The following is a 27,554-nucleotide window of genomic DNA, read 5'->3' as shown; positions in this document are numbered from 1 at the left end:
AATGACAGAGCAACTCCTTCTTTCATGCCATAAAACCTATGCAATGCCCGTGATGATGTACTGCTGTCTTGTTTGTCACCTGTCGCTTACAGAGAAGCACAGAAAGGAACTGGAAACAATTCATAAGAGAGCCTGCAAAATAATTCTTGGGCCAAATTATAAGAACTATGAATAAAGCCTTAGCCAACTCAAGCTCCTGACCCTGGAGAAAAGGAGGCATGAAATGCTGATGAAGTTTGGAGCTGACATCCTGAAGTCCTCAACACACCGAGATATCCTTCCTCTGTTTACTTCAGAGACCCACGCACACAAAGCAAGGTTGGCGACTCTGAAAGAGGGAAAAAAACTATTAGAGTGCCCACCTACACACTCGACGACAAGATTTTTAAACTTCTTTGTGCCCTATGATGTCAGATGTTACAACAATAATGTCCTGAAGTAGAGGTGATGGTTCATCATTTGTGTTTTTCTTGGTGCTATGTCTTTTTGTGTTTTCTTTTTTTTTGTGCTTAAATTGACAATACCCATGTTATTGCAGTGTGATAAAGGGAATGAATAAAGATTAGTGTTATTAATAGCTGCCAAATGAGTTGTTACTGACTACAGTATCTAAAAGAAACTTTTATTCTAGTTTAATGACCCTTTTGTTTCAGCAGTTGTTTTGAAAGAATCTTCAGATAAATACAGAATTAGCTGTAAGGGAGAGACATTGGGAGGGTGGAGATAGAAATTGATATATAATCCTCTGGCCATATCTAGGACTTTCGTTTCGAGGGGGGAGGGGGCTTCTGAATAGGTATGGCCACCTGAATCAGAATCTAAGTCTGAAGGAGAGGAGATAGATTTGCAAGCAAATCCTGTTCAAGACAGCCTTAATGACTGTGAAAGTAACTGAATGTTCCAACAATATTATGATCCAATGCTAAGTTAATCAAAGTCACCAAAGTGTTACAAACCTCTTTTTTATTTGTATTTGGTACTTTTATAAATGAATTAAAAATAACATGTACAGGATATGAGAAATGTGGTTGAATACAGCTATTTGAATATACAAAGCTGTTAACGTTGCATTTCTTAGGTTGAAATGTAAAAAAAAATGACTAGTATGATTTTACTTCCAAATAATGTTAAATTTTATAGGCTTGTTTTTATTCTTTTTTTTTCTTTTTTTTTTACAAAATGGATGTCCGAGATCAGGCAGTGTCCGATTGCTGAGGTATTACCCTAGGCACATGATTACCAAAGGGTTTAAACTATTACCTTTTTTAAGCCCAGGAAAATCAGAATTATTAAAAAATGTTTATTAAAAGCTGAAAGTGATGCTTAAAAAGAAATGCTCAACAGGGCTTGTAGCTACAAAACAACTCCAAAACACTTATTTTACCCTTTATTTCCTAGAAAGTACCTTATTTTACCAATTTTACCTTATTTTACCAATTTTACTTAGCCTACTGAGTTTATATTTTACAGTAATTTTTCAACACCAAGTGACACAAACTAAAAAGATATGTTGTTTTGAAGTTTTAAATACATAAGGCTTATGCACTCTTTCATACACAAGTCTAGATTTAAGGCAGGTTATTCTAAATAATCTTAGCTTGTTTATTTTTTCTAGGTTCCCAAGATGAAGATTCCTGCTAATACATCATTTATCTTTTTTTTCATTCTTTTACATTGTATTTTGGATGTTGTATGCAGGTAAGTTTTTCTCTTTGTTTTCTTCTCCTTTTCTTGATTATACAATAAAACACTTTACTAATAAATATCAAGATATATGAAGCTAGTATATAATTTAGCCAACAAGGCTCAGTATAAAGGTTGAAAACCAATAAAGCACTATAAAATCAACAAATTTTATAAGTATAATAGCCTAAATGAAAAATCAAAGAAAGACAAATGTGTAAAACCTACATATTTTGAGCATGAGAAATTTGTAAAACCATGCCAGTGTACAAAAAGTGAAACAGCATATTATAAACAGAAAAAAACTGCTAAGTAATCTTTATATAAAGGTATAAAATGTTTTTCTTAGACATCCTTTCTAAAGCTTGGCTCATCATCAACAATTCTATTTTAATGAATTATGGTCTTAGTAAGAGCCGAAGATATGTGATGTTGTTTGGGGTTTGATGCATTCAACCAATAGGTCATATGCGTTTGTATCACTTGATTTTTATGTGCCTTATGTAATCACTGGCTTGCTTGGGTGTCACTTTGGTCAATATTCACCGAACCTGATCATGTATCACTTATCTTGCTATTGGTAGGGAGTAATTCACCTGCAGCAGCTGTGTGCATTCAAAAACAGGAATCAAAATAATGCAACTGTGCTTTGTCATACAGCAATTAAAATACATATACAACACAATTATAATAGATAATACAGTTTTACATTATAACCTATTACATCCCTCCATATATAGAAATTTAATAAGATAAAATATGAAAATATAGATAGGGATAATAAAACAAATAAAATAGAAAAAGGATAACACTAAAATAAAATAATATGGGAGGGTTATCATGGCCGTCACAATTAAAATAATATGGAGCCATCTACCATTTATCTTACTTATTATAGGTGTTAATCCCCATCAGCACCTGCCAACAAATATAAACAGGAACCAGAATGATACAAAAACCATATCAAACAGCAAATACAATTTTTATGAAATTACATTATAATAAATAATACATTTAACCTTTAACCTGTCACCTATATCAAATTATAAACAAATAAAGCAACTCTAAAAAAGGAAACATGCAGGGAAAAAAAATAGTTTAGGGAATGAACCAAACCAGTAGTCTTAACCAAATTACTTAATAAGCTTGTGCTTAGTCAACCATGCCCAACCCAAGGGAAAACACTGGAGAGATAACTAGTCAATTGTCTCAGAAGGGGCCAGCCTAGGTTGTATTGTAGCACCTTCTGGGCTAGGTACAGACTCCTTTCCTTTACGTTTCCTTTCTACTTTACCAGGGCTACTGGCAACTGCTGACATGGTGGGAAGGCTGGAACCTTCTATGTTTAGGTTTTCAACAGAGTCATTCAGGCTACAGACTTTATCTTTGAAAGTATGTGGTGCTATTTGAGAAACCAGCTTGCAAAGTGAAGTTATAATCTGGGTTAGATCAGCGATCTGCTTTGCAACACCTTCAAACATGGCCATGTACCTCATGCTGAGTTCCTCTGCTGGAGGTTCATTAGGAGTCAGTGGAGGGAAAGAGTCTGTGTGTACTATGGGGATGTGTTCTGTATGTTTAGGAAGTCCTTTCTTCAAGACCTCAGCGGCTGTCCTCATGGGGACATTATTAGTGAAAGAGTAAGTTACAATTGCTTTCTTCTCCATGAATACTGGGCATTCCTTAGCATTAGCAGCATGGTTACCATTGCAGTTAGGGCACTTGAATACCTGGTCTTCCTTAACTGTTTTAGATTGGGGACATTCATCAAGGGTGTGTTGTCAACTACAAAGTAGACATCTTCTGCCTCGGCAATTTGAAGCTATGTGGCCAAAACCTTGGCAATTCAAACACTGTATTACCCAGGAGATAAGCTGCTTAACAGTATACCTTGCACCCCAAACAGAGATTCTCAGAGGGAACTGAACATCCTGATTGAAGGTGCAAACCACAGGGATAATTGATGGGCTTGGGTTTTTAAAGGCCAATGTCACTTGTTGTATTCTGTCATCAACTTGGGCCTCCTTGAAAAAATCATCCAGATGGGTGACCTCCTCAGATGAGATAAATACAATGCCTTTTCTGTTTCTGATTAAAGCAGGGTTAGAGGTAGGACCAAGCACAAACTTTACCTTACATCCATTTACTGCTATATCTGAGATAGAAAGTATAGAAATAGCTACTGAGTGGTTCACAGATATTATGATAATGGAGCCACCTGGTCCAAGTCTTTCTAACATTGAACCATAATAGCCCTGAACTCATGATTTTAGAGATGTTGAAACAGTCTTTTGGTAATAACTGTTCTACAGCCCAATGTCAACAACCTAGGCCCACTGGTCTCATTTGGACTTTCAACACCTAAGGCCAAAATCCTTACACTAGAGTTATTGGGGTCAGAGGTGACATGACTACTAACCATCCTGTCAGTCATCACAAATAAAACCCCAAAGGGCTAAAACAGTTTAAACAACAAAATTAAATCACAAAAAGGAAATAAAATGTCAAATAAATAAAACAATTAGGCTACAAGCAGAGGGGGACCCTTAGTCAATAATAAATTAAGCAAGCAATATAAGACAGAAGCAGCCACAGCACTAAGTTTCAGAGCAGATATGTGATGTTTTTTCAAAACGTAGATCTTCCTATTCTTGTTAAAATCTATTTATTTCATTGGCTGGAATGACTGTATATACATTTCAGACATAATGTATGAAGCTAGAAATTGTCTTAGATTTTATAAGTTTGTATATATTGTTAATAACGATTCCATGACTCCCGAAACTTTGTTTAGATTTAGAGATGATTTTAAACAGCTTTTGTAAACATAATAACTTTTGTTTCAGATGCCAGTTGTAAAGTTCTGTAAGTTTTCTTCTTGTTTAAAAAAAGTAAAAAACAACTAGTAGTATATGGCCACAGTATTGCAAAAATATTATAGTTTGAATGAATGATTGTAAACTATTTTTCACTTAAGCTAACTTTGATACCTCTTGTATGCTGCTGTTAGCTTCACCCTTGTTTAAATAAGTTTACTCATTACCTTAATTTGCACTTCAGCAGGGGCGTTCTGAGGCTCTTTTTATTGGGGGGGGGGGGATTTTTGTAAATTTTACCGAATTGCTACCTGATTTATGCTGAATTTTCTGCGGAAATCGAGAATTTTGCTAAATTTCGGCCAATTTTGCCGAAATTTTGCTTTTGGTGAAAATTTGTTTCAGCTTTAGAGTTAAGCTTTCTAATTAAGCTTTCTAAATTTGTTTTCAATTGAAATCCTTTAAGCCTCTAAGGCTTGCTAGCTATGTGAACGAGCTTGACCCAATGAAATGCATTTTATATGGTTTCACTGTCATACTGACTGTGGTAGAAGAGAGTTGCAGTTAGTACCCTACAAATTGACACACAGACTAGACAGTGAAATTTTGAATTCAGCACCTTAAATTTCACATTTATGTTGCATATTCCTCTCCACCCCCATACACTGCTAAAAGGTCAGACATTACAATTTTGGTCTGTTGATAAGATCTTTTATAATTTGCCATCCCAGTTTTGATTGTGTTTAAGGCATATTACTTTTTCCTTTCCCTTTTCTTTTTTTGCAAGCATCTTAATAGACAACTTCAATTGCCTAGTGGGATTGACTATCATTTATATGTTTCATTTATGTACCAACTTCACATGACATGATATTTATGCAAAAGTCTTGGAGGAGGCTTTTCCTTGAAAGAGAAAAGGGGGAAAACATTTGTTTATTCACTGTAGTAAAGGTATATCTTATATGTAAAACCTACCAGTATAGCCGTGTAAAAGGCTAGCAGCGCATTATGCATTGTGGATTGTCTTGCTCAGCAATTTCTGCTATGCAAAAATTTAAATCAGGTTAGCAAATTTCTGAATGGTTTTTCTATTTTTATTGATATTACAGAGTAATTTTTGTCCAGCTTGCTTGGGAGTGAGATTTGCTTGGGAGTACATGATCTTTTGCAACTGGGTATGCTACTCCAGAACAGATGTGAGAATAGCCTGAAAATCTCAACTCTTATCATACTAATGTCTAAAAAATCCCAACTGTACAAAAAAACGTATCAATTTGGGTGTGTTAAGGATTTTTTAACCCTGGTCTTTTTAAATGATTGCACACCTGTATTCATTATTTAGTCTTGTGTGGGTCAAAGCGACAGGAATTTATGAGTAGCTTATGAAGTTAATCAGGTTTACCTTTCATTATTTGAAAGCTGACTTTTTGTGGTTAAAGACTTGAAGCTCATTACAATGGCATTTGGCTGGCTGCTTACATTGGATAAATGAAGAGAATTAGCCCATCAAAGCGGATTCATAAGGACACTGTTGGATTGCAGTCTGAACAATGGATCCTTTTAAGTTGTTATTATACAAATTTAAGTTTATATTCTGATCTAAACGAGAATATGATGTGGTAGGGTTGGGTTTAGACTACCATTTTTAGTACTTGGCATTATCAAATATTATTCTACATCCTTTATTCTGGTTAATCTCATTACATAGTCATTCTTGGGGTATGTGTACGGTTTTGTGTCTTAACATTTTCTTCAATTTAATTTCCACTTTTTTCAACAAACCTCAGGGGACAAGAAGTATTTTAAAGCACTTGCAAGTATTTGCCCCACTTGAACTCCATTCGAATATATCCCTGGTATAATTTATTTTACTTGGTGTCATCAAAGCAGCCGAAAAAAACGGAAGCCTGTCGATTCAACCTTTACTGTGAGAAAAAACGAGGCATAAAAGACATGCATATAGAATGAAATCGTTTCGATTCTAAAGTTGTCGGGAAAATTTGATTCTTAGGGCCAAATTCTCTGTGACATTTAACATGTCAACCCGCTTGTGAAAGAGATAAACAGTATAAAATTGTTTTCAAGATTTCAGCAAGTTGATGGCAGAATGTCAGCCATGATTCTATTCAGTAAGGGTCCAATTTCATTGTTTAGTCAAGCAATTATTAGAGTTAAAACGTTTAAACTACACAACTTTTCAAAGGACCAACAAAAAGATCAATTATCTTGAGATATTATTATGGTCTAGAAATTTGATAATTCAGAAGTGTTGCGCAATCATTCTGTCAGCTAAAATTGCTTAATCGCTCAATCAATGAATGCTGTACGTTATGGTTTTTCTTCCATGTACACCTAGGGTTTCCAGATTTTTTTTCTAAGAATAGTCTGATACTTAATGAAATTGTACATTTAGGACAAACTGCACAGATTGGGTGAAAAGATTAAGAGGGGATATTTTTACAGGGTTGTTTGAAAGGGAGGAATGGGTGAATATTATATTTAGTAATATAAATTTTCTGTTGATAAAAACTTAAACTTTGTTGTTTGGGGTGAGGATCGTAGAGGCCATTTTCTATAATGTACTAATTATTATTTATGTTTATTTTATATTTATAGTGAAGTGATTGCAGTGACCACGGTGCATTAAGACTTGTAGTGGTAATGATTATCATATCGTTTTATTTTAAAATAAACTGTCCCAGAGGAGGGACAGCAGAAAAATCTAATTTACTAATTTTGTTTTGTTTTTTTTAGTCGCGACTTTTACAAAATCCTTGGTGTTTCACGATCAGCATCTACTAATCAAGTTAAGAAAGCATATAGGCAGCTAGCTAAAGAATTACATCCAGATAAGAATATTGACGATCCAAATGCTCAAGAAAAATTTCAAGACTTAGGGGCTGCCTATGAAGTACTAGCAGATCCAGATAAAAGAGCTCTCTATGATAAATGTGGCGAGGAATGTGTTAAAAGAGAAGGTGGCCATAGTGACTCCGGATTTGATGTTTTTAATTCATTTTTTGGTGATTTTGGATTTTCCTTTGGCAATGGAGGAAATGGAGGTGAAAGAGAAGTTGCCAAAGGAGCTGATATAGTTATGGAACTTTCTGTGACTCTAGAAGAATTGTATTCAGGAAATTTTGTAGAGGTAAATCCCTTTAACTTAGATATTTAGTGTGACCTACCAGGAATAATTTTGAGGTGAAACTAAAGTATTCAAAGGCCAGCGGAGCAAATTTTACTGCAGAAAAAAAGAAGATTGTTTACTAGTTAGGATCTGTAACGCTTAAATCATCTGTTAGAAAAATAACCAAGGGTTTCCTGTGTTTTTGAATGTAGATCTTGTCTTCAGTGCTTTTTAGATTTTAAATCAAATTGGTTTTGTTTTAAATTATGTAAAAATATCTAATTTTATGTAAAATATCCAATGGTGAATGTCCGTAAATATCAATTTATTTTTTCTCTTTTTGCGAGACTGTCCACTGTAATTTATTCCAAACTTAATCTGGCCTAAAAACAAAACAATTGTTTACAGGTCAGATGCCAAACAATAACTGAGTTTTTAATAAATAGGTTCCAAATTTTGAAATATAAGAAGTCTTTCTCTGAACCGCTGGAAATATGTTGACGACCTTGCCCTTGAAGAAATTTGTGAAGCAAAGGAATGTAGCAAAGCTTAAATTTTATTTTATAACGTAAAGACTAAAGCTTCCAGTTCAAATTTGACAGTAAATGACAGTAAGTCTTCAATTTTAACTATTTCATTTTTAAATTCTTCTAAGCCAAATTTTCTACCAACTATCTCTGATTCTTTTAAAGTCAGGAAGATTAAACTCTTGGGAGTTATTATTACCAGTGATTTAAAATGGGAAGCAAACACATATAGTCTAGTAAAAGGGGCAATGCTGCGCTGCAGATGCTCAAGCTTATGTCGAAACATGGCGCCCCTCCAGATCACCTCCTCCGAATATTTACATCTTTTATTCGCCCAATTTTGGAATATGCAGCTCCTATATGGCATTTTGGACTGGCTACTGAGCAAAGCGCCAGATCGAAATAGCTCAGAAAAGAGCTCTAATGATAGTATCAAAGTAGGCAGAAGTGTTGTATGAAGAGCTGCTGAGAAAGTTTAAAATGCAAACTCTGAAAAAAAGAAGAGAGAAACTCTGCATGATTTTGGAAGACAACCTCTGATCCACCCAATCCACAAAACCTTTTCCCCCCCTCAATCCAAAACAAAACGATTCCCGTGCAGGGTTGCAGTTACAGGTTGAGAAACTTTAGCAGGTACGCCTTGCCCATCAGCGGTTAGAGAAACGTTTTATACTTAGTTTTGTAAATACGTACCACGAAAATCAGGAGGATTGATAACTTTTTTTTTTTTTTTTTTTTTTTTTTTTTTTTTAATGTTAGTATGCTTGTATAATGTGGCTAATGCTTTTTAATATGACTATACCAAGGAAATTTGGCAGTGCCATGAAGATTTTGGTGAAAATAAAAGTTTATCTACCTATCTATCCATATTTAAAATCTAGAAATTCATTTCGTGGTTTAGATTAAAAATATATACACAACTTAAGAACAAGCAGTGTTAGGATGTACCTCTGTAAAAAACAGGCTGGTTCTTAATGGGTTTTGTTTTGTGTAGTTGACGCTAATCTAGATTTATGAATACTATCTTTATCAATTACTATCGTTTAATGTTTTGATTACAGATAACACATAATAAGCCAGTGGCAAAGCCAGCTAAAGGAACAAGGAAATGCAACTGTAGACAAGAAATGGTAACTCGACAATTAGGACCTGGAAGATTTCAAATGATGCAACAGCAAGTTTGCGATGAGTGTCCGAATGTGAAGTGAGTTTTTCCTTTTGTTTTTGTATATTGTTCAGAGGCTTTAAAAAAATTTACTTTTTAAGAGGAAGGAACCAGTTTTTACTCGCTGATTCTTTGACCTAGCAAAAATGTAACTGCTGAAATCGCTGGATATTTTTTTTTCTTTTAAATCTTGACATGCCTTCTCGTGGTTGCTAAAAGAAAGTGTGTGACCTTTCTGAAAATTTTTGTTGTTGTCTGAACTTGTGGAGACAAAAAAATTCAGGTGGATAACTGGAATTTTTGTCAAGCTAGGTCTGAAACCTCAAGTACTACACCTATTCTACTTTTTTTCTTGAACATTAACCCCCTTACCCCTTCTGCTACCCCTCTGACATGCAGGTATGAAGGTAAAGATGTAGAAGCATATCCAAGTACCAGTATTTTGGGCTTAAGATAGCACTATCCTCTCAGATTTGATCCCATCCCCTTCCCCAGTAAGTTTTCTATCCCAGTTAAAACGTTAGTTGTGTTCACATATGATCTCTGACATCTGTCAATCAGTTCGAATTTCTTTGTATTTAAAATAATTTTCTTTTCTTATAACAGAATATTTTTCGTCATAAAATTCTTCAAGTCGTATAGAACTTGAATGGAAATAAGGAAACAAAAATCTAAAAAAAAAATCTAAAACATTAAGTGACGAAACTTTTGACCATTATAAAAGTTCATTGCTACAAAGGAGGTAAGTTTGACACTTATCAAAAATTTGCCATTTTCTCTTTAAATGGACCAACTATTCATTATTTGACAGTGAACTTCGTTTTATGTATCAAATGAATTTTATTTGATGAATGTATGAACTTGTTTGCAAGCAATGACTATCAGTTTTCCATCTAGAGCTATTCTTTGGAAACAGTTGTAGGCTAAGATAATTTATTGCGATTTCTGGCACAATGTCAACATGCTTGACTATATTAAACATAATTAAAAAAAAATATTTAGATGTAATAGCGTCCTAGTTTTTGCTTCTTTTCAAGCTTCTTTTCATTTGTTTTTATTTAGTCTGCTACACATGCTACTACTCCTGACTGCTCATTGTTGGACTAAGCGATCCAAGGCCCACCGGCCTCCTATGGTTCTTTTTCATCATACTCTGTTCAGAGCTTCACTATTTACCTTCTGTCACAAAGCTCCTGCAAATATTTTCTTATGACCTATTCCCTGCTTTTTGTCTGGACCGATCTAGAACGCCAACTTTTGGTTATTTATCCTGCATAAGACGTGATCAAACTATTTTAACCTTTCAGTAATTATAGCTGCAGAAAGGAACCACATTTTTATGCAGTATTGTTTGAAATAAAGTCATCCAAGTGAGTCCCTGAAACACCTTTTGATAGTTCTTCTTAAAAACATCTAGCAGATTTTACACATTTGGTTGTGTGCTCATGGCTGCCCATAACCAATCGTTTTTATAGATGGCATTTGGTTATACTTTTTTCAGATGGCAATTTTTGATAGTGCCATTTTAGGCTACAATTATTTCTTGAGGTTAAATCTAGGTCCTCCTTTGTGCTAATCAGCAGCCGTTGTTAGGGCTCGCTAAAAATTTTAAATCCTTATTCTTAAGTTAATTGTGGATAGTTGAATTTAGTGAAATAATTGTTCTTTATTCACCCTTCTCCCAGTAATGGGTAAAATTGCATGGTGATGCAGAACACCATCTTGGGAGGATCCTCTACCGGGCGTAAGATCCAGATATATGGACAACGGCCTCTGAAAAGAGCTGCCTCGACCCTTTCGGGGTATCTGCACGACTGGGGACATTGCGGTCAATTCTATTCTTCCTTGAGGAGTGGTGCCCCCTCGAGGAAATTATAGCCCAGTAAACGATATTGCACTCACATGGGATTCTGATTAATGGATAATTTTTTCGGCTTGATCGGTTTTGGCAGGCTTTTTCGGGCTGAAAAACGTCTTCTTAGCTGATTTATTTACTACGGGTTGCCTCCCATAGTAGCATAATATTTGTTGGCAATATATAATGAGTCGGAGGTAACAGGCTTGAGATTATCTGTGCAGGATTTTGACTCTTTCTGATAGAAGAGCATCGCCAAGTGCTGAAAACCATGTTGTGACCAAGATGGGCCCAGGATTGCACAAAGCCTCTATTCATACTGAGGGTCTCCAGGGACTTCTTGCAGTCCAATTAGAAGCCGTCTTAAGCGCTTTGATGTAGACTGGAGAAGATGTGTTTTGTCCCTGTCCTGCACTGGTATCTGAGACCATTGCTTTTCCTGAGGCCAAAAGTATTTAAATGATTTAAAGAATATGAAAACTGGTGCTTGGAATGTTACGCCGTTAGAAAATAGCTATCATATTGGCATTTTGACTGACAAATTCAGACGATTCGAACTAGACTTATTAGGAGTTTCAGAAACTCATTTCCCAGGGGTAGGAAGCATGAAATCAGGTGATATAGAATTTATTTACTCAGGCAGAAAGGATGGTGTGCATAGACAGGGAGTAGTGCTCATGATGAGAAATGAAGCTGTTAAGTCTTGTTTAGGCTGGGAAGGTATTAAAAATATAATAATAATAAGTTATTTTATCACTAAAAATACAGCGTATCAGTTTTATTAGTATTTGCTCGTGTAGAACCGACTGACGGAGATAGTATTGACTCAGGCGAATTTGACTTACAGTTACAGCAGCAAATACACAGGGTCCCAGGTACAAATATGATGTTTTTGCTAGGACATTTTAAAGCCCAGGTCGGTAGAAATAGGGATAGATGGTATCCTAGCCTAGGTTAATTTGATGTAAAAAAAAAAAAACAGTAATGGCTACAGACTGCTGCAATTTTATAGGCATAACAATCTAGGTATAGCCAATTCAAGTTTTTGGTCATAAAATGACCCATAAGTTAACATGGTATTCACGTGATGGTGAGACAGCAACGTTTATTGATTATTTATTCTAAACCAAAGACTGGCAGGGTCAAAACAAGGTACTAGGGTATTTAGGAGTGCTGTTATTGATGTTAAAAGTACAAGATAACCCATCTAGTAGTGTCTAGGGTGTCTAGAGGTAATTTGAAACTGAAAATTCGGAAGGGTAATTACCTCCCGGGAAGTTATGATGCTTGTAGCTTCAGGATGAGAATTGGAGAAACTTTGCACGAAGAGTTAAATACTAAACTGGAGAGTCTAAAATTTGACAATTTAGAAGACAGAAGATGGATGGAATAATTTTAGGTTAATAATTTGTGAAGTTGCTGTTAGTGTCTTAGGGGAGAAAGTTAGGAATGCTGCTAGGAATATTAGTGTAGAGCTTTATGTTTAATAGAGAGGAGCAAGTGCTTATCGGATTTATAGATCATATGAAAACAAGAAGAATGTAAAGAAAGTGGAGAAAGTATTAAAATATGAACTAAGTGGGAAGTGGGGCCCATGGATAAAATTGCCGAGGATCTGGAAGACGCAACTAGACAGCATAATAGTATAATATTGCACTGACATGTTAACATTGAGAGGGAGTAGTCAATCCGGACATGTCCTTATTAAAGATAGGAACGGGGCAACAATTAGTGATAAGGAAAGAGTTGAAAAGAGATTGGCAGAACATTTTGAGAATTTGTTAAACCAAGATAGAATTGCAGGAAAAGATATAGAGGAAAATGAAAAGGTCGTGATACCTTGTATGTGAAGGAAGACATGTTTTGTGAGGAAGATATAGTAACAGTACTAAAAGGATTAAAAATAATAAGACCCCAGGTGCTGATAGTGTGGCGAATGAGTTTCTTAAATATGGTGCCTCTGAGGATAGAAATAAGCTACTGAAGATTATGAATATGATTTAGGAAAACCCTAATTAAATTATTGTATGAGAAAGATGATAAGAGTGAGTTTGGTAAAGATCGAGGCATTAGCCTGGTTTCTGTAGGTAGCAAATTGCTTAGTTATATGATACTTTTTAGACTGAGAGATGCTCTAGACAAAGTTAAAAGAGAAGAACAGTGTGGTTTTAGAAAGGGTAGATGTGTCGACCACATTTTCCACTCTTAGGTTAATAATTGAGAAGTGCCTGAGTTATCAAACACCTTTAGTCCTCAGTTTTGTAGACTATGAGGAAGGATTCGATTCTGTTGATAGAATAACTTTAGCGAAGGTATTATCCTTGTATGGTATACCAGATAAATTCATTAAAGTGATGAGTGCTATGTAGGAGAATAACACTCCTGTTGTTAAGGTAGGAAACAAGGTTAGCAACTGGTTTCGTAGTAAATCAGGAGTTAAGCAGGGTTGTGTTCTATCACCGTTTATATGTAGGCTATCATTTTTGTGGACTTCGTCTTGAGGAGCACAGGAAAGGCAATGGGGGAAAACGAAATCAAACTTTTGACGGAAAAACTTTCCTGGACTTCGATTATGCTGGTGATTTAAGCATCCTCGATGAAAGTGTGAGCAAAATAAATGAAATTCTAGATACTTTCCGAATTCAGGGTGCTAGAATAGGTTTGAAAATTAGTGTCAAGAAGACTTGAGTCACTAAGGCTAGGAATAGGTGAAGATGAAAAGGGACCTTGGGTAACGAAAAGATTGATCAGGTGGACAGCTTCACTTACCATGGTAGTATTATTAGTAAAGACGGCGGGAGCAGGGAAGATGTTAAAAATAGAATAGCCAAGGTTTAGGGTGTTTTTCCTCAGTTGAAAAAAGTTTGAAAGTATAGGAAGATAAGTCTTCAAACTAATACTAGACTATTGGAAACTACAGTGATGACAGTTGTCAAATATGGTTATGATGCATGGACGCTCCGAAAGGCGGATGAAGATTTGCTAGATGTTTTACAGAGCAGTTGCCTACGGATTGTTCTGGGTACCCGGCTGACTGACCTTATTTCAAACAGTAGACCATACGAAAAGTGTGATTCAATCCCGCTTTCTAGGGCTATTATGAGAGAAAGGTTGAGATAACTATGGCATGTTCTGTGGATGAGGAATGAAAGATTGTCCTTTTCGGCCAACCGTCTAGGGCGAAACGGAAAGCGGGGCGTCCTTGGGTGGGGTGGTAGAATGTCACAGAGAAAGATTTAAGAGAAAGGGGAAATTCCTGGGAGGTGTAAATAGGGAGGCTTTGAATAGATTGGAATGGAGGAGGAGCGTATGTTGCTGTGTTGGCCTCTGGCGGCTTGTTGCTGCGGTGAGTTTTGTTAGTAGTAGTAGTAGTAGTAGTAGTAGTAGTATTTGTTCTCTATCATGTGTTTTATGTTAAAAGAAAATGTATAAAAGATTTTGTAACTAAAATATTGCTGATATTTTCTAAGCATAGCCAGAAACAAATAAAAGAAAGAAGCTTAATACATGAAGTTTTTAAAATAAGCCCTAGTTAGTTTATTGCTAATTATCTTGTTATAAATATATATAGAAGAGAGAATTCTACAGTTTAACTTGAAGCATCACACTCCTCCCATTTTAGAAAACTTAAGGGCTTAAAAGTACCTTATCAAGTTTGCTAATGAAAACCTAAATGTACATAGAGGAGGGAATTTCCTAAGTTTAGCCTGAAGAATCCACACCCCTCTCTGTTTAGAAAACTCAAGGGGCTAAAAGCACACTATCGAATTCGTCAATAAAAAGTCAAATGTAAATAAGAGGGAATCCCCAATTTTGAATTAAAATCAAGTTGTCATCAATCAATCCATGGCTAATTGGAGGAAAAGCCAATACAGTTGATAGTCTGAGTGAGAGGCACAGTTGGCATAAGCCTTTTTCAGGAATGTATAAAAATGATGTCATTTTTCCTTGTTGATAGATAGTCTATCATCCATCCATCCATCTTGGGACAGAAATGAATTAAAATCAAGTTACCATCAATTCATGGCTAATTGGAGAAAAAAGCCAAGACAGTTAATAGTCTGATCGAGAGGCACAGCTGGCAAAAGCCTTTTTCAGGAATTTTGTAAAAATTATATCATTTTCCCTTGTTGATAGATAGTCTATCATCCATCCATGTATCTGCCTGAAGAATCCAAACCCCTCCCCTTTTAGAAAACTCAAGGGCCAAAAAGCACACTATCAAGTTCGTCCGTAAAAAAGCTAAGTCTACATAGAGGAAGTAATTTTCCTTAGTTTAGCCTGAAGGATACCTCACCAATTCTAACAAAGTCAGAGTCCTAAAAACGCACTATCAAGTTCGTCAATAAAAAGCTAAATGTATATTGAGGAGGAAATTCTCCAAGTTAGCTTGAAGGATCCATACCCCTTTCCCTCTATGAAACTCAAGGACCCAAAAGCACACTATTAAGTTCGTCAATAAAAAGCTAAATATATATTGAGGAGGAAATTCCCCAAGTTAGCTTGAAGGATCCATACTCCTTTCCTTCTAGTAAACTCAAGGACCCAAAAGCACACTATTAAGTTCGTCAATTAAAAGCTAAATATATATTGAGGAGGAAATTCCCCAAGTTAGCTTGAAGCATCCATACTCCTTTCCTTCTAGGAAACTCAAGGGCCCAAATCCACACTATTAAGTTCGTCAATTAAAAGCTAAATCTATATTGAGGAGAAAAGTCACCAAGTTAGCTTGAAGCATCAACACTCCTTTCATTCTAGTAAACTCAAGGGCCCAAAAGCACACTAATGTTAGACAATTAAAATATAAAGATATATTGATGAGAAAATTCCCCAAGTTAGCTGCAAGGATCCATGCTCCTTTCCTTCTAGTAAACTCAAGGGCCCAAAAGCACACTATTAAGTTCGTCAATAAAAAGCTAAATATATATTGAGGAGGAAATTCCCCAAGTTAGCTTGAAGGATCCATACTCCTTTCCTTCTAGGAAACTCAAGGACCCAAAAGCACACTTAAGTTCGTCAATAAAAAGCTATATATATATTGAGGAGAAAATTCACCAAGTTAGCTTGAAGGATCCATACTACTTTCCTTCTAGGAAAATCAAGGACCCAAAAGCACACTATTATGTTCGTCAATAAAAATCTAAATATATATTGAGGAGGAAATTCCCCAAGTTAGCTTGAAGGATCCATACTCCTTTCCTTCTAGGAAACTCAAGGACACAACAGAACTCTATTAAAATCGTAAATAATTAGCTAAATCTATATTGATGAAGAAAGTCCACTATGTATCTTGAATGATCCATTCTCCTTTAATTCTATTAAACACAAGTACCCAAAACCACTATATTCTAGTCGTCAATAAAAATATAAATATATCTTGAGGAAGAAATTCCCAAAGTTAGCTTGAAGGATCCACACTCCTTTCCTTCTAGGAAACTCAAGGACCCAAAAGCACACTATTAAGTTCGTCAATAAAAATCTAAATATATATTGAGGAGGAAATTCCCCAAGTTAGCTTGAAGGATCCATACTCCTTTCCTTTTAGGAAACTCAAGGACCCAAAAGCACACTATTAAGTTCGTCAATAAAAAGCTAAATATATATTGAGGAGGAAATTCCCCAAGTTAGCTTGAAGGATCCACACTCCTTTCCTTCTAGGAAACTCAAGGACCCAAAAGCACACTATTAAGATCGTCAATAAAAAGCTAAATATATATTGAGGAAGAAAGTCCCAAAGTTAGCTTGAATGATCCACACTCCTGTCCTTCTAGGAAACTCAAGGACCCAAAAGCACACTATTAAGTTCGTCAATAAACAGCTAAATATATATTGAGGATGAAATTCCCCAAGTTAGCTTGAAGGATCCACACTCCTTTCCTTTTAGTAAACTCAAGGACCCAAAAGCACACTTAAGTTCGTCAATAAAAAGCTAAATATATATTGAGGAGGAAATTCCCCAAGTTAGCTTGAAGGATCCATACTCCTTTCCTTTTAGGAAACTCAAGGACCCAAAAGCACACTATTAAGTTCGTCAATAAAAAGCTAAATATATATTGAGGAGGAAATTCCCCAAGTTAGCTTGAAGGATCCACACTCCTTTCCTTCTAGGAAACTCAAGGACCCAAAAGCACACTATTAAAGTCGTCAATAAAAAGCTAAATATATCTTGAGGAGGAAATTCCGCAAGTTAGCTTGAAGGATCCACACTCCTTTCCTTCTAGGAAACTCAAGGACCCAAAAGCACACTATTAATTTCGTCAATAAAAAGCTAAATATATATTGAGGAGGAAATTCCCCAAGTTAGCTTGAAGGATCCACACTCCTTTCCTTCTAGGAAACTCAAGGACCCAAAAGCACACTATTAAGTTCGTCAATAAAAATTTGATATGTGCCTACACCCATAAAATAAATTCTGGTAATTAACTACTGCAGTTTAGTTTTTCTATTTTTTGAATAAATTATTATTTTTTCAATGAACATTGTTTCTCTGCTTCTTTGCTTTCTTTGGAAGACGAATTTTCTGTATTTTTTCAATGGCTATAGAATAATGTTTGAATAATCGTAGCTGATATAGTACAAGACATTTTTGTTTGTATGACTATAACTAAAGAATGGTCACCATTCAAGGAAATAAATTACAACACGATTCTTTGCTTTAAATAAAAATGTCTGACCAGACATCTGTTTTCAGGTTTGTAAGTGAAGAGCGTGTCTTAGAAGTTGAAATTGAATCTGGAATGCGGGATGGGCAAGAACAACGTTTTTAGGAGAGGGAGAACCTCATATTGACGGTGAACCCGGTGACCTGCGATTAGTTATCAGCACAACTCCTCATCCACACTTTGAACGACGTGGAGATGATCTTTACACAAATGTAACTGTGTCCCTGACGGATGCGTTGATAGGTATGATTAAAAAAAATTGGTCTTTTTCTCATATGCTCCCATGCTCTGCCTACTTGTGAATTCCCATGCTTTCCTCCTGTTCAATTTGTGTTTATGTTGAAACGTTTTTTTGTTTTTTATTTAACTACATTTTTACTTGGTGAAATCGTTCTCAGCTGATATGTATCGTCGTATTGAGTATGACTTTTTGGCTACTAGCTAATTTAAAGAATCGTCTATTCATAAAAAAAAAGATATCAACAAAAACTGTTGGCTAATGAAAAGGAAATAATTACAGAAATAAGTATTGTTGACATATTTGCAATCAGTGGGAAGTGAAAACTCCCACCACTGGGAAGATAGATCTGACGGATCCACGAGGCAGATTTGAAAAAAGTTCAGCTAAAGCTGCATTTTTTGAATTTTTGGTTTCCTTACCTATGAAAAATCTTCTGATAGACGTCTCCCAAAGACTAGGATTGTTAAGTGGTCAGAAATTAAATTAAAAAAAGATCATATTTTTTTTTCAACTGAAATTAAGCAGCAACACTAAAACATAAAAACGAATAGAAGTTATCCCGTATATGAGGAGGGCGGCCCCTTCCTTCCTCATCCCTCGCTCTTTACGTTAACGTTTGGGTTTTTGTCAGAATTTCTTAAGAAATATTCTCAAACGCAAGGGCTGTCGAATATGAATGAGAAGTATTTATGAAGAACTTTAAGTCTTTAGCGTAAAGAGCGAGGGCTGAGGAAGGGCAGGCCCCCTCGTATTCGGAGTAGTTTATGTTAATTTTAAGTATTGATTTCACTCCTTACTTTCAGTTGAAGAAACTCTTTTTTATACTTGTATCTCAAAACAACTGGGGAATATTTACCAAACTCTACTAAGATCTGTCACACAGAGATAAGCCTACTGCAACACTTGGAACAATTTTTGATTTTTTGTCAGGACTGTGGAGTCCGTCCACTTTACCTCTGACTCCTGCAACTTTAAACATAATTGCTCCGAATCCTAACATTTTCTTCAAAGAAATAAAAACTGCAAATCCTACACCAACATTCCTGCTAATTACTGCAGATATTAATGAGAGGAATGCAGAAAATTAATATTGTAGGCTAATTATAGTCTATAATTAACTTACAATGTTTTTTTGTTTATTATCGTCACTTTTTAGTAGTATTCAAGAGTATTTGGCTTGCATCTAGGCCTTTATGTGTTTCCATAACTCCAATTCTGAATACAAGGGTCTAATATTATTTCTGTTTCTCCGAATCCATTCAACAAAAAATTACTATAACTCCGACTCCATTGGCCTTGATTTTGTAATGTTGTCGCCTGTATATTCAGTTGAGTATATCAACTCAGTAACTAATTTAAATTTTGATATGTAAATTCTTAAATTCAGTTTAAAAGGTAGAATTAAAATATTAAAAAAAAATGTTAATAAGGTAAAATGTCATATTTACTCTCATTGAATTGGCTTTTACAAATAGAGTAAGGCCATCTAACCCCCCTTTGGTGTTTTTAATTGTCTTGACTAAATCTTTTCGGACGTGGCATTCTTTTAGACAACTCATAATACACAACTGTTTACAGATTACTTATCAAAAGAGGACTTTGTGATCTGGTCATTATCAAATTACAAAATATCATTATCTTTTCTGTTGTTGTAGAATGAGTTAATACAGTTTTCGGCTTCGGAGGCACTATAGCCGTATTTTTCTGCCAAATATAGCCGTTTTAAGACCGCCATAGAAATATTTCTATATCGCATTTTCCTGCCAAATCTATCCTCTCTTGGTTTCAGACTTTGGAAATGGATAGCTGTCGATACTGTTTCACCTTTCGTTCGCGTGATCACTGTTTAGCTTCAGTTGCATTAACTCCAAATTTTTTACCTCAACTTTGAAATGGCTCTAGCAGATAAGAAGTTTTTCACTATACTTTCGTCCTTGTCATTCTTGTTTTCCATTTCAAGTATTTGTTTCAATATTCTTTACCCTTTACTAAAGTAGGGACTTCTTAGCTGTATTTGACTATTTAGCTATGTTTAGGTCTATAGCTATTGCTTACTGGTGTTTTGATAACCCATTTTCTTGATTTCGTACTTTACGTCCTGAGCAGATGATACTCGATACTGTCTTACCGTCTGTGTGCGTGATGACTCTCCGGCTATCTCTGTTCTTTACTCGCTGTTAACGCCTTTTTCTGCGATTCTGTGGTTTGGTGATTGTGTTCTGGCGTTTTGGTAGCTTAATTATCCGATATTTCTTGATTTAAAACATTTCGACTCTAATAGATAGTACTCGATGTTGGGTTACCATTTGTGTTAGGGATGATCTTTAGTTTTTTTTCCTTTAATTAAAATTGGTTTCGTTTCTCTGGGCACTTTCCCATGAATTAGTAACGTTTTGGCTATTTTTCTCATATATGGTCATATTTTCGATATTCCATCTATGACAGGGATGGTTCTTTAATCGTAACGAGCATCAGAGTTTTTAACCCAAATAAGTTTTTTTGACTATTTTTTCATTAGGCTTTAAACAGGGTTTTGTTCTATCACAATTTGTATGGATCATTTTGATGGGTTTTTCCTAAGTAACACAGCAAAGACTATAACAGGACACGGAATCAAATAGGGAAGAAAAACTCTCCTAGACTTAGCTCATGCTGAATTGCTGATGACTTGAGAGTCTTAAATGAAAATATCAGCAGTGTTGGATAACGAAAAGGTTGATCTAGTGGACAGCTTCACTAGATCACTAGATAGGTAGCATTATTAATAAAGAGGGAGATGCAGCGATGGAGATGCAAATTATAATGGCCCATGACGTTTTTACACAGGAGAAAAAAGTTTGGAAACATGGGGAGATAAATCTGCTGCCCAAGATTAGTATATTGGAAGCTACAGTAACGCCAGTGGTCAAGTATGGTTCTGAAACGTGGGCGCTCAGAAGGACGGAGTAGGATTTGTTAGATATTTTCAATAGAAGCTCTTTACAGATTCTTTGTACGGGTACCTGTCTGACCGTATTTCAAACAGTAAGCTGTGTGAAAATGTAATAGTAAGCTATCCCACTTCCTAGGGCTATAATATGAAAATTAAATAAAAAAAACAAGTTTTTAACTGACAGTAATGAGCAACATTAAAACTTAGAACGAACAGAAATTATTACGTATATGAAGGAGGTTGCCCCCTCCTATACACCCCGCTCCTCTCGCTAAAGTTTTTTAGTACTTTTAAAAAAGCTTATTGTTCTAATTCAACAACCCTTGTGTTTCAGGAGTCGTTCTTAAAGAATTGGGACAACATTCAAACTTTAGCGTAATGAGAGAGGTGTTGAGTATACGTAATAATTTCTGTTCGTTTAAAATTTTAATGTTGCTCCTTACTTTTGGTTGAAAAAATTTGTTTTTTAAAATCTCATTTCTGATCGTTTTTCAAATAATGCCAGAAAATCTGTCTGCGCTTCCACAGAGAAATCCCCCTCCCCACGGAAATGTCCTCTAGTCAATTCAATCCCGGGGAGGATTTACCCCAGGCAATTGCCCTTACATCTTCACGCGTAAAATTGAGACGGAAAAGAGAAAACAAGACACATAAAAATAATTTTGTATAGGAATTATGGCAAATTCTCACACTCCAAAATTTCACCCTCTGGAAACTTTCCTCCCTGTGGAAAATTCTCCGTGGAAAAACCCCCCAGCAGAAAATTTGCCGTCCCTCACCCGAAAAGGTATGCATACTTCCCAATAACAAATACTATGCGTAAACAATGGACAAATTTATAATTTAAGGACCTTTCCCCTGGGGCTGGGGGGGGGGTCATGTTATATCCAAATGAATTTCAAATTATGACGAACAAAATGGCTATCTCAAAATGTTGATCGGACGATTTGGGGGAACAGGGACGGGGGAGGGGTGTAGTTGCCCTCTAATCTATTTGGTCACTTAGAAAGGGCACTAGAACTTTTATTTTCGTTAGAATGAACCCTTTACAAATATTCTAGGACCACTGGGTTGATACGATCACCCTGGAAAAAAAAACCAAATAACTGTACATGCGTGATCTCTCTTCTGGCAAAAAGTGTAAATTCCACATTTTTGCATATAAGAGCTTGAAACCTCTAGAAACAAGTTAATACGTAATATGAAATATATAGAGGAGCATACGTAATCCTGTTTGCCTCAGACCGCTTGGTACTATTAAGCTGTCAATGGTAGCAGTAAATTTTCACTTTTTTTTTATTATTATATTATCTGTCCCATTTTTTAGTTGTAGAACAGATAATATTATAAACTAAATCACAAGCTAAACTTCCAAAGCATTCTAGCTTTCTTTGTATCTTAGATGATGTCATGCAGGAGTAAACTTCATAATTGTTGTCATACTCTTTATAGGACCGTACAAATTCAACCTGATATCATTGCTAAACCTAACTAATCGTGACGTCATTTTCAAGTCACATTACTATATGCGGTTGGTTTTCAACAACCATACAACAACGTAAGGAGATCCTAGACGTGAAGGAGGTTCTTCATTTATAAATCAGAAATAAAATTACTATATTAAAAATACACAACAACGTAAGGAGATCCTTGACGTGAAGGATGTTCTTGATTATTAAATTTCCCATTAGGGAAATTTAATAAATTTCCCATTAGGAAATCGAAAGTTCCACTCACCTGTTTGTCACAGGCAGTGCTATAGCTTTGCGTATAGTAGAGTCACAAGGTTTCAACGTATTATCATTTATTCATCTATTTTTTTCCAGAGGCACTTCACATGGAAGGGGTGGTCGTATAAACTTTTCGGAGAGGGCTCATTCGATTACAAAATAAAATTTCCCTTACCCTTTTTAAGAGTAAAAAGTGATTGGAGGGAAACAAGCCACCACCCACACCGTTTTTTCCCAAACGCATCCGATCAAAATTTTGAGATAGCCATTTTGCCCAATGGTCAAATGACCATGCCGTCGGGTTTGACAACCCCCCTTCCAACCTCCAGGGCAAGGGTTGTAAGCTATGCACGTTGCCCATTATTAAAATACTACATTTTTGTGGAAAGGGTGATCGTATAAACTTTGGTGGGGGCTGATTCATGTGGAAATTGAAAGCTCCTGTACTCTTTTTAAGATTCTTGTTGGAGAGGGGGCAGATGCCTCAAAGGGTGCACTGTAATGCCAAAACATAGTAACTCTCATTGAGCCTTCAGGTAAATACAGAATTCGTCTAAGGAAAGACAAGTGGGGGTGGATGTATATATTGATATTTAATCTCTCTTGATCTCTGGGAACATTTCTGGTCTACGTTGCTATTATGAAAGTAAAGAGTAAAATTAAACCCCAAAATTAGCAGAATTTATTCCTTATAAGAATATGACTGCCTCTTCCTCATCCTAACCTCCCCCTCATCCCCAACCAACCTCTCTGTCTCTTCCTCATCCATAACCTCCCCCTGATGGTCTTAGAAACTTCGAAAGAGACTCACTCGATTGGAAATTCAGAGTTATAGTCCTTTTTATAAGTCGAAAGTGATTAGAGACAAACCAGCCCCTGTTATAAAATTATTTTTCATATCTGGTTCTTTTCTTACCCTAAGGACTTCTGATCGACATTTTGAAGTACCTATTTTGTACTTTGCCTGTGGCGGCTTAATTTTGCACGGGGAGGAATTTTCAGGGGGGGGGGGCGCCGGTTTCCGTACAAAATACCCATAGCATAAATTAAAAAAAAAAAATGTGAATAGTATATATACAAAATATATGAACACAACATAACCCCAGGCTATATTTCTTTTTCCTTGCTCCAGTGTAATATTTTGTAAACGGTGAGTAAATAAATCATTAGTATCATTATATACAGAAGTTTGATGATTTGGTTTTGATACAATATTCCTTTCTTAAACTAGTCACTAACGCAAATTAGAATTAGCCTACAATTTATTTATGTGTTCAATACTCCACATTTTATTTGTTTCTTTGACAGTGCCTAGAAATTGAAATCGTCACTATTTTTTGTACTTACATCTTATCTGGGATACAATTTTGATGGTAGGCTAATCATTATTACATTTGGAAGGAACATTCAATAGGGAAGGAAATGGCATGATTCTTTTTTTTTTAATATTATTATCTGATTTCTTTCCTATAAGTAAGCTTCGCTGAGATTTCTGTGGCTTATTAAAATAGAGTATCAAACTTACAATTTATATTATCAAACTTACAAATCCCTTTCTGTTCTCTTCTTATGAAAGTAGCCTAAATAGGCCTCGGCCTATTTTCTTTAAATTGTTCGGGAGTTTTTCTAGAAAGGTACTGAATACCTGCTCCATATCTATGAATAATTTGATTGAAATATAGATCTACCGCGAGTTCTTTTTTCTATTCTGTCAGTTGTAAGTGGCTAAAAATTAACATTTTAAAACACTAAAATGTTTCTGGACTCTCGCTATCGCTGGTTGCAATAAGAAATTCCAGTCACATTATTCTAATATAGCACAAATCAGAGTAGATGCAACAGAACGCCTATTGCTAAATTATTAAAAACAGCGTTTAAAGAAAATATTTAAAAATATCTTCTCACAATTTATTTTTTCTTTTGATTGTTCATTGTTTTTAAGGTTTTGAAATGGATATCCCACATTTAGACGGTCATCGTTCGTGACAAGATTACATTCCCTGGTGCTAGAATCCGCAAAAAAGGAGAAGGAATGCCTAATTACGAGAATAATAATTTATTTGGGAATTTAATTGTTACACTTGATGTAGAATTCCCTAAAGATGGGCTATCTAGGGAGAACAAAGAGAGTAAGTACAAAAGAGTTCTATTTTAGGTGTGTTCCCGCATTCCTAATTGTTATTAACAGTTTTCTCTTTGCTTACGAAAATAATTTTAACTAACAAACATTTGTTACCTACGATTTGCAGAAACATAGAAGTAGGGAGGAAAAATCAAAAATAGGTTCTTCAAATGTAAATAAAGATTCAATGCGGAACCTCAGATGCAATAAAAACTTAGGAGTACCAAAGTTGTCTACAGTTGTTTCCCTAAATAAAAAAATTGCCAGTATATTCTTTTCTTCAAATTGTCTGAGTTTTCCACTCAAAATCCATTAACAATTTTCTCCAATTTTGAATTGTTAGAGACTAAGAATTTTTAATAAAAATTTGCTCTTTGCTCGTGGAAAATTAATGCTAACAGCTTGTGGTAGGTGGGGAAAACAGGCTGCTCATTTTTGCAGATAAAGTGAGCTGGTCAGAAACGAATTAAATTGCTATCAAGAAAGCTGTTCTTTTTGCCACGATATTTTCAAGCGTTGCGGCACTAACAGTTTACGGAATGACGTGACAGTTTACAGAAGCTAACTATTCAGATGCGGATTACAACAAAGGAGGCTGCTTTTGTGTGTAGTGTGAAAGCCTAAGGTATTCCAGAAATTTTTTCCATTTGTATTGTCATCACATGTATATCAGCTAAAGCTCTCTCTCTCTCTCTCTCTGTCTCTGTCTCTCTCTCTCTCTCTGTCTCTCTTTCTCTCTCTCTCTCTCTCTCTCTCTCTCTCTCTCTCTCTCTATATCTCTCTCTCTCTCTCTCTCTCTCTCTCTCTCTCTCTCTCTCTCTCTCTCTCTCTCTCTCTCTCTCTCTCTCTCTCTCTCTCTCTCTCTCTCTCTCTCTCTCTCTCTCTCTCTCTCTCTCTCTCTCTCTCTCTCTCTCTCTCTCTCTCTCTCTCTCTCTCTCTCTCTCTCTCTCTCTCTCTCTCTCTCTCTCTCTCTCTCTCTCTCTCTCTCTCTCTCTCTCTCTCTCTCTCTCTCTCTCTCTCTCTCTCTCTCTCTCTCTCTCTCTCTCTCTCTCTCTCTCTCTCTCTCTCTCTCTCTCTCTCTCTCTCTCTCTCTCTCTCTCTCTCTCTCTCTCTCTCTCTCTCTCTCTCTCTCTCTCTCTCTCTCTCTCTCTCTCTCTCTCTCTCTCTCTCTCTCTCTCTCTCTCTCTCTCTCTCTCTCTCTCTCTCTCTCTCTCTCTCTCTCTCTCTCTCTCTCTCTCTCTCTCTCTCTCTCTCTCTCTCTCTCTCTCTCTCTCTCTCTCTCTTGAATCAGGAACAGACGATTTCCTCCTGTTCGATTCCGCGATGTCGTTGATATTAGTAGTGATGATGACAGGAACAGTATGATTATATCAATAAGCTGGATCAAACAGAGCCTTGAAAAAAAAAGTGCAAATAAAAATTTTGCTTTATCTAATTGTGAATCCTACGATTATGTAGGGATGGGGAAGTTCTCTTCTAAAATCATCCCTAATCCATCAAGATAATTGGGAAGTTTTGGGCTTAATAGTCCACTCATCCTATTTTTCCTCATCGGATACAACTAAAAAATTCTTAGAGGCGATTCTAGGAACCACACGGGCTCCAGTCTCCGAGGATTGTTCGAAGAGAGTGGGTCAAAAACTCAAAATGTATTTTTAAGGCTATTCCTGTAACTTCATTAGGGAAAATGTTTAAGTACGAAGTTTTAAAATTGATATGAATATTCATTTATCTCCCTAGAAGTTTTTTTTTCACTTTGTTGTTAAGCATGCCGAGAGCTGATGCTCAGTTTTGTGTTTAATTTTAGGTATTTGCAAAAAAACTTTTTTTTATTAAATAAGAAAAGGTCTGTGAAATCCTATCGTTTATTCGTGCTTCTCTTTAATTTTTAATATTTTTCTATTCTATTCTATTTACTTTACTGCTATACCAATGAATTTCTGAAAAATGATGCTAGATCGCTGTTGAAGTTTAAAAATGCTAGATCGCTGTTGAAGTTTAAAAAGAATTTACCGAAGATGGTTTTTTCAGATTACATCAGCGGACTGCTCTAATATTTTGTTTGTTTTGTGGTGATTATCATCTCTATCTCTAGTTACCTTTTATTCTCCAGTTAGCCTCCATTCTCCCTTTCCTTTTCTCACCTTCTTCGTTCTTCTCTTGGAAGCACGAATTTTGTTATTCATGCTGGTTTTATTTTCTGTGCTAAAGGGGACGGATCGAGTTTTACATCTCTGTCTGCCATGTATAAGTTGTATTACGTTAATTCAATTAAACAGTTCGGTTCAAATGCCTAAGGTTTTTTTCTGATTATGGATTCTTGTTTCATATAGTCTTTCATGTAGCGGAAATTACTTTCTTGTATTTGAAATAATATTTTTCCAAGATTTGAACTAAACCGAGCAAATGAGATTTGCATCACCTTATAGTCAATTATTACATTATTAGTTGAAATGATTTTTGATGCATGCCATACCAACCACATTATGAGAAAGATTTTTTTTCTTTTAGGAATCAAAGAAATTTTGAATCAGGAACCTGTCAACAAAGTTTATAATGGATTACGAGGGTACTAACTGCTTTAGTTGGATTAGGAACTGTTATTTATTTATATCTTTTAACGGAGCATATTTTTTCTTACTTGATTGACAAGTACACTTTTGCAGATTGAGTTTAAATAAATTGTCGCTGTGA

The 27,554-nt window shown here is 35.6% G+C and overlaps 1 protein-coding gene across 1 annotated transcript; it reads left to right on the top strand.

Moving 5' to 3' along the window:
• The first annotated feature begins 1,615 nt into the window (after positions 1–1,615).
• Positions 1,616–27,554, top strand: shv (DnaJ heat shock protein family member shriveled). Its single transcript, XM_089095319.1, is given in 8 exon segments — positions 1,616–1,698; positions 7,254–7,647; positions 9,215–9,357; positions 17,865–17,935; positions 17,938–18,078; positions 24,681–24,717; positions 24,719–24,867; positions 27,372–27,554. Coding segments are annotated over 8 exon segments (1,074 nt in total). The 5' UTR covers positions 1,616–1,624; the 3' UTR covers positions 27,437–27,554.

Source organism: Artemia sp. Qi Xiang Cuo, chromosome 10, assembly GCF_049724085.1.
Source record: "Artemia sp. Qi Xiang Cuo chromosome 10, ASM4972408v1, whole genome shotgun sequence".
Lineage (NCBI taxonomy): Eukaryota > Metazoa > Arthropoda > Branchiopoda > Anostraca > Artemiidae > Artemia > Artemia sp. Qi Xiang Cuo.
The sequence above is the reverse complement of the archived record's forward strand: the minus strand, read 5'-3'. Positions and strand labels throughout refer to the sequence as shown.